The sequence below is a fragment of the Pteropus alecto genome, unplaced genomic scaffold, assembly GCF_000325575.1.
Source record: "Pteropus alecto unplaced genomic scaffold, ASM32557v1 scaffold16, whole genome shotgun sequence".
In the NCBI taxonomy this organism is placed as follows: domain Eukaryota; kingdom Metazoa; phylum Chordata; class Mammalia; order Chiroptera; family Pteropodidae; genus Pteropus; species Pteropus alecto.
Window position 1 is genome coordinate 7896918 of NW_006438867.1, and position 8491 is coordinate 7905408.

The following is an 8491-nucleotide window of genomic DNA, read 5'->3' on the forward strand; positions in this document are numbered from 1 at the left end:
AGAGCGTGACTGGGTGGAGGTCCCAGCTCCTCGTAACCCGCAGGCACAGGGTGGGAGGAGGAAGAAGGGGTGTAGAGAGCAAGCTGACTGGGGAACCCTGGCAGCCAGTGGCACCGCTGTACTGGCCCAGGCTCCATGTGTTCTAGCTAGTGGCCCTGCTGCCCATGTGCCAGACTGTGGGCCGCCGAGGCACCTAATGCCACACAATACGGGAGTCACGGGGACGCCCCTGCCCCGACTCGCCCTGTGCGCCACGGTGCTGTGCTGCTGACGGCACGGAGCTGTCGCTGGCACCCCAGTGAGGGGAACCACAGTCTCCACAGGGTCCCGCTGTCCTGCCGTACCTGGACTTGTGGGGACACCCTGCACCCGAGGACCGGAGAGGGCAGTGGATCCCAGCCAGCCCAGGCTCCCAAGGCTGCCAGGTGGCACGTCTGCTTCCCCCTGGGTGACTACCTGCCGCCTGTCCCCTCTACTCCCTTAAAGGATGTCACAGCACATACAGAAGCTCCAAGTGAACCCCCAGCCAGTCCTTGCTGAGTACTGAAATGTCCCTAATGAGAAAACTGTCCTCCGAAACAGGATGGCCTTAGACATCGTTGCTGCCTCAAAAGGGGGCTCCTGAGCCATTACCCAAACAGAATGTGTTCCTACGCGACGAGTCTGCTCACGTGTCACCTTCATTCATGCACAAGGATACAGTGAACACCGAGTGAACCCACGCCAAGCCCAGAAGAGTTGACACGTCACTAGTCCAGCCCTCGGGGCTCCTGGTGGGGAGAGTCGTTACTGATTTGGGGAACCATCACCTTAACCTGGGATCCCTCTTGCGTGGCCTGCGCCATGGGTTGCGAAGCATTTAGTGATTCCCTTCACCTGCTCCCCTAGACCAGCCTCGTGTTTGCCACGCCCCCGTGTGAGTCCACGCGTGCACTCCGTCCCACAGCTGGTGTGCCCTGCGCTCCACACACCGCCCTCCCTCCTTCGCAGCCGATCCCAGCACACTCGAGGGAGATACATCGTCTGATTTAGGACGTGCCGTTTACCGCAAAGTTAAAAGGCCGGAACACAGTCAGTCTGCATTTGATAATTTTCTGAAAGAAATCTAGTAAGATACCCAATCGGGCTACTTGACAAGTGTGGGAAAGGTACAAAACTGGAAAGCGTTATAATTTCTAAATGTTCTGAGCACAGGACTCAGAAAATATTTGTGATCAATTCAGAAATCACAGAATTCTTAAGTTTTCAACAGAAAAGTAAACTTATTCAGAAGACAAAATCTCCAATGCCACTACTTTCTGATCTTGAGATCAGAATGGTGGTAGGAGAGATGGATGAGGAGGCTGAAATGACATGGTTCATCACCCTGAAACACTGTAGTGATCAGACACACTCACCGCAATTCTCGTCTGCTTGGTATCCGCTGTCTGCCACTTCCTGATCGCCCTCTGCGGCGATGTACGCCCAGGTGTCAGTCTCATCTCTCGTATTTCTCCTTTCTTTAAGTTCCTGCTTGCTTTCCTTGTTTTTGTGATCTTCTGCGATTTTATACTCCACCGGTATTTCTTCTCTTTTCTGATTATTCTCAGAAAAATCATTTTTTTCTTCTGGAGTTAATTTAAAGAAGTCAAACGCATTTTTGATTTCCTTAAATGCTAGTGGAAAAAAATTGATAATAGGAGTCAAATTTCTGCTGTAATCGAAAATCTGGGTTCGTGTTAAAGAAATATGTACTTTCCTTAAGGAAGTTATGGTTCATAAATACAATGAAATAAATTGTACCGCTGTATGAAATCCTACCATTTGCAATGACATGAATGGACCTAAAGGTTATGCTGAGTGAAGTAAGTTAGAGAAAGATATATACCATTTCACTTATATGCAGAATCTAAGGAACAAAAATAACTAACTAAAAAACAGACCCACAAATATAGTCTGACAAGGGCCTGCTGAGGACAACAGCTATGGTGGTATCCTGAAGCTAACCTGGTACAAAGGTAACTTATGGTGGCAAGTGGGGGGAACGGAGGGTGCCATGCCAGCTCATTGTCTGTGCACCTGGGAAAACCCACTCAACTTTTAACTAAAGCCAAAAGCGAAAAAGACTGGCAAAGCACGAGGTCTGCCATAAACCCCAAAAAGGGCAGAGCAGAACGAAGGGGCAAGACCCCACCGTAAACTCCGCAAGCAGAGCAGCTCAGTTCTACTAGCAGAGGACACTGAAAACCAGACCTCGGTCGTGCCCTTCCGATGGAATGGAACGAAGGTGGAGGAGGACTACACAGACACAATAAAAAAGTACCTGAAGTTGACACCCAAGACAGTAGAGGGAAGAAAAAGTTAACCAGTTCCAATTACACAATATTTTGAATCTCCTCTCCTGTCACTCTTTGAATAATAGATGCTTTAAACTGTTATATTACTTTACACACTTAGTCTTTAAATTGCACTCGCTTTATGCACGACCCACCCAGACGATGGCCTCCATCTCCCTGCCACTCACTCCTGGGTTCCAGCCAAGGCACAGAGCCGCGTCTCCTTCTGATGCCATTTCAGTCACACACAGCTTTTGGAAGAAAACCCGAGGACTGTCTTAGGATGTGTGAACTAATGGATCCACTGGGGCTTATTTGAACACCGCGGCAGGAGATGTCTGACGAAGCACCTCGTTCCAGTACCGCGCATTACGGTCCTCAGTTACGGTGCCTCATGATGTGACTCAAAGCACACAGTCAACACGGCGTTTACGCAAACGACACGAGGCTAAATACAACAGCCACATTAAACAGCAGTTTCATGCAGCATCCACTATACAGGAGACATTTAGTTTTCTGCCGTAGTTAACGTCCTGTTTCTGTAACTCTAACGAATTCCATCATCATACTCAAAAAGAGAAAAGGCGAAGAGAAGGGAAAAATGACTGCTAGAAACAACACAAACTGTTATATAATAACCTACGGAAACGGGTTCAACTGAAGGAGCGTAAGGTTCTAAACTGCCCAGGGAAGAGAGTTTCCCAGTTCTGTGACACTGCAGGTTAGGGACGAGACAGCCACAAGTGAACTGAACCCCTTGTATAAAGGTGGCAAAGATAAAGGTCAGAGTTCGCACTCACTCTTCAATCCCTTTGGCTCCCTGCGGCCTTTTTCTTCCTTGTCCAAATCATGCTTTCTCTGGTATTTTTCTTTGGGTTCATTTTTTTTGGTCTCTTTCTCCTGAAAGAGACACATGTAAGACCCAAAACAGGTACAGATAAGAACTGATACCAAACATCTGAAAACTGGAAACACAGGTCCCTGGCCACTGTGACGCAATCTTGTTTCACATCTGCTGCTTTGTCAGTTGACGTCACCTCTTACCCACGGCATTTACAAAACAGTAAATTCAAAACCAACGCCGGTTTCCTCAGGTTTCTCTTAGTAATTTTATTATTAAGAATAAAGAAAATTCCGAAAACTTCACCCTGCAGTCCTACCACCAAACGTGGCTATTTTTATTTCTGCACACACTGCCTCCTGATCTTTATCATTTTGCACAGATAACTGTTTAAAATTCACTTTTATACTGCACATTTTTACATGGCTGTGTTCTTAAGTACGTATAGTTTCTTCACCATAAAATTTTGTAAACTCTTGTAATTTTACTACATTAACCCCATAATTAGTATTTCTATGGCTATGTAATATTTCCCAAGTAGATACAATTTCTTAGCCACTTCCCTCATGGCGAGGCTGGTATTAATTTTAGGAAACACTGCTCTAAATATCTTTGTATACACAGCTCTTTCTCCTTTAAAATGATTTCCTTAAGATAAATCCACAAAACTAGGAATAATGGATAAAAAAATTGCTTTTATAGCCCCTGAAAAATACTGCATGTGTGAATACTTTCAAAATGTAGAAAATACTTTGTTTGAAAAGCTATATAAAGGAATTTTTGTATTTCTGTAACAACTAAAAGGCCTAGGAGGTTAGTGTGCTGCGTGTACTCTCATCTAAGTAAAACGCGGTGTCTTAAGACCGTGGGGGACGATGGGAAGCGTGTGAGCTGGGGACACGCCAAGCCCACAGCGACGCCGCGGTCACGAAAGAACACGGCGTGGCATTCCCTGCGCAGAGGGACGCTGGCTGGCCGGGCCATCCCCGGCCGCATACTCACGTCCCCACCCGCGTACTCACATCCTCGGCTGAGCTGCCCACCCGCCAGCTCCTGGGCGCCTCGGCCTCCACGCTCCGGCTGCGCTCCTGGCCGCGAGGTGTCTTGCACGTGTGTCGCCGGCCAGGGCCCTGGCCGTTCTCCGGGCCTGCGCGGCCCCGTGGCTCCTCAGCCCTGCGGGGCCTCTTCTTGGCCCCCTTCCCCCTGCTGTTGCCCTCCTCCTCCATGCTGCCCGCATCGTCCCGCGGGCTCTCTGACACAGCGTCCGGCCCCGCGTCCAGCCCGGCTTTCTCCTTCGCGCCTCTAGCCCTCGGTTTCTCCTCTCGGTTGGCAGGCTGGGACTCGTCATTGTCCCCCTCCTGGGAAGAGGGCTCGTTAAGTACACTTGATTCCAAGTCTAACTGAGAGTCCGCACCCCTCTCTTTCTTTGTTTTTCTGTTTTCTTTGGAATCTTCTCTTATTTTAGCCTTTGAATCTCTTACTTCGCCCTTTTTAACTTTCTTCAATTCCTTGGCTTCTTTTACGTCATCTTTTTTGGGCTTCTTGGGTTCCTTTGGTTCTTCTTTGGCTTCCGAGATCCTCTTCTTTGTCCTCAGATCGAACCCCGAGCTCTCCGGGGTGCTCTCCAGGTCCAGCCTGGCCCGCTCTCGGAGCTTCCCGGTCTTGGCCTTCTTCTTCTTCCCCACATCTGGGCTCGGCTCTTCCCGCTGCCTTAACTTTTTCTTTTTCTTCTTTGGAGAAGTATCTTCCTTTGTCTCACTTTGCTGATCGCTATCAGAGTTCGCCTCAAATATGTCATTACTTAAAGAGAGTCTCTACAAAACAGAAAAGATTTAAATGCCCATTAACATAGTAATTTAAAAGGTTTAGAAAAGCAGCACTAAGAAATCCAGTAGAAATGTTTTTCTCAAGTGGTTTCTCAACTCCTTAAAATCACTCACCTAAGCGGAAGTGGCATACTATCACTTTGATCTAACAAACAGGCCTGGGGAGTGGCGATAAACCTCAGTTTCGAAAAGCAGATAAACACAGCTGCTGAAGGCCCCAAACTATGGCAGACATGAATGGTCCTGTGTACCGGTGGGTAGCTGTTCATTTGAACTTCCAAAATTTGCAAAAACACCAAGAAAGTAATTTGTATAATAGAACTTTCTTGGTTGTCAAAAAAGTAGTTACCAATCCAAGCACAAGAGTATTTAAAAAAAACTCTGGGTCCCCAAATGTCCTTAAACTTGCTATTACATGTCACTGTTTATGTGGAATGAGCAGAGGCAGCACCCAAACCTCACCCCCGCCACCGGTCTGTTACCGACGGCGACCGTGTGCCGGGCAGCGGTGTGGGGGCCAACCCCGCAGATACAAACCCCCACGGCTGCTCAAGTCCTGCATGTCAAAGGGGCGAGACCACCACATACAAGTGCCCTCCATGCCTGCGGACTGCCAAGGCTGAGTCTGGCTGGCTGTGTGTTTACTGGAAAATATTTACATGGAAGTGGACCCGTGAAGTTCAAACTCGTGCTGTCTGGGGCCAAGCGAACGTGAGTTAGACAAGGAGGGAGAGGGAAGGCAGGGAGGAAAGAGGCGCTTAGTTAGCAAATAAACCAACCTGCTTATCAAACTGATAATATAACCACAGAGAAGAGAAACAAAAGAGTCCAAGTAAATTTAACACTAAATACACCCAGGGAACCTACTGCAAGTGAAGAAACATACGAATAACTGCAGAACTTACCGCAGAATGGAGAACAATGGGGACGGCAAACCTGACGCTGATCTCTAATCACTGCAGCAATGTCCCCTGCCCTGCTTGCTGGTTGTTATAACTGTCACCACAACAGTTGGCAGAGTCCCCTGTAAGCGCCTGATCCTTCTAATGCCCCACCCCCAACCCTAGTCATCTGTGAAGTGCTCCAGTGCCGGCTCCTACGCAGGTAACTGCAAGAGAAGACTTTTCTCTGGCCACCAAGACTGTTCCCCAAGGTAGTTCGTTACCATTTGTGGGTTTTACACAGACAATGGGTTGCTTCAGCCGGGAGTAAATGTAGCAGTTTGATTTTAGGCATCAGAATACTATGTTTCAAATGAATCCATCTGGGGATCCTTGGCCAGATTCAATGAAGTCAAGACATTAAAAGATTAGCTGCCACTTGATGAACAGTTATTGTCTACCATCAAATAACAGGTATTAGGTGACGGAAAGGAATGTGTTAACTTTAAAAGTAACTATAGCACTTCCCATGTGCTAGCAACCTGTCTTCTTACTCATTTTAATAGTCTGACATATTATTTATGACCCCAATCAGGACAACTCTGAAAATGAAACGGCTCTATTAATAACAATACCAAGGCAACAGGTGTGAACTGGGGCTGACCCAGGCAATTCATGTCACTCTGCTTATGTGACCCCCGTCCTCGGGAACACGAGGGCATGACAAAGCGGTGACGCATGTGTGGAGTGCACAGTATATGCCCCAGGCCACCTCTCCCCAGGTGACCGCCTGTGGAAATCATGAGGGCTTCCCAGCGCAGCACCCCCGCCAGGCTCTTCCGGAAGTGCACCCCTGCACTCACAGAGCCCCTACCGCCTTTGAGAACCGCTGTGACTGAAAGAAGAGGTGTCACTAGAAATTAATTTCTTGCATGACATTAGCAATTCTCAGGAAGACAATTCCAAAAGAAAAATTTTAAATCATTTTGGGCCACGGCACTATTGGAACAAATTTACTTTATAAAATGTACACAAGGGTGTATGCAGTTATTATTCTATAGCCACACTTTAAACAAACACAAGTATTTCAAAAAAGCTACCCTACACCCCGTCAAAGCGATCTTTGAATCTTAAAGGTGAACTTATCTCTTTACTGAGCAGTAGTAGACAGGCGACTGTTTCCTGATTTTTTAAAAAACATATTTGTTTACTGATCAGAAGATACACTGATAAAAAAAATTATTATTATATTTTTAAAAAGCAGAAGGCAAAATCCTTGGTATATGGTACTGCCCTTAAAAAATAAAAATCATATATGTACAGCTTGCAAGGCACCTCAAGATCGAAGGCCAGATTTTACCAATCTCTCTGTAACTGGCCATTTAAAGGTCTGGCCCACATACGACGTTCTATATTTACCAGAAAAAAAGCTTTGCCTAAACAAGGAAAAAAAAAAAAACCCAGGAAGGTAAAAACAGTAAAAATGTTGCTGTAACAGTACAGTGGAAGCTCACCTGTGTCACATGTCAGCCGTCACGTGCAAGGCAGGCCAGTGGCTGCCTTATTTGTACATTTTCAGTCCATTAAAAATGAAGGAAGGACTAGACCATATTGCACATAATGAATGTTAAAAAGCACCTCAATTTTATTTTTAGTTTGAAACACCTGAAGATCAGCATAAAGATAAAAGGGTATCCAAACTCTAAATAATAAAAAGTATTTTAATGAACAAAAACCATTTCTGCATCATGTATTTTTTCTAGTAAATGATATTAACAACCATTTTGGGATTATTTTAGAAACCGTTTCTAACTTATGGTGTTAAGTCCTAAGCAAGCAGTGTTCCCAGAATTAAGAAGAAAAAGTGAAAAATCAAATATTCTTACAGATGCTACTATGGTAAAACCTCTCTAAGACAAAAACTTTGGTGATGGGGAAATATCACGATTTTCATAGGCAGCACACATGCTGCTTGTATGAACGCAAAGAAAGGAACAAAGCGGTTTTCTCCTACTCTCTCTCTCTCTCTCTATTGTCAAAGAATCAAAAGAGCCTTTGAATTTCACAACTTCTTTTGCTAAGGGGGAAGCAGGTCAGCGACTAGTTGTATTTCTGCCATATTTCTGTCCACTGACACCACCTCAGTGATTAGGCCAAAAAGTTACAGAAACATAACGAGAGAATGCATGAGAAAGCTGACTTGATACAGGTAATGGAGATTTTGGTCTTATGAAGATCTGAAATGTTATTAGGACCTGCAATTTTAAATTATTTATGAAATAGTGAGGGTAGCTTATAAAATGAGAGTTTAAAGTGGGGAAGTATCTTTCTAAAATTAGGATAAGGATTTTTAAGTTTAAGAGTATGCCTCAAGCGCACCAGTCATCATCACTAATTTTAAATCAAAAGAGTTGCAAGATGCGTTTAACTGGAGGCTTGATAAAGTGAAATAAAGGGGTAATGAAACCAGAGTTCTTCAAGACTTTTTGGGAGAAGTTTCAGCAAATTTATCTGACTAACAAGACAGGAAAGTAAGAAATTGATAAATACATACACCTTAGGAAGACTTCAATCACAGAGTCTAAATTTTGAGAATAATATGAACCAATCACTGAGTAAAACTTGTGC

General features: G+C 45.3%; 1 protein-coding gene across 1 annotated transcript in view; it reads right to left on the reverse strand.

Moving 5' to 3' along the window:
• MPHOSPH8 (M-phase phosphoprotein 8) overlaps window positions 1-8491 on the reverse strand; it is a gene marked incomplete at its 5' end in the record, with an annotated part of 30412 nt that overhangs the window by 12354 nt on the left and 9567 nt on the right. The window contains 3 exons of the mRNA XM_015592401.2: window positions 1398-1655; window positions 3116-3215; window positions 4179-4970. Of these exons, the coding sequence (XP_015447887.1) occupies window positions 1398-1655; window positions 3116-3215; window positions 4179-4970 (1150 nt within the window). The remainder of the gene's footprint in view (window positions 1-1397; window positions 1656-3115; window positions 3216-4178; window positions 4971-8491) is intronic.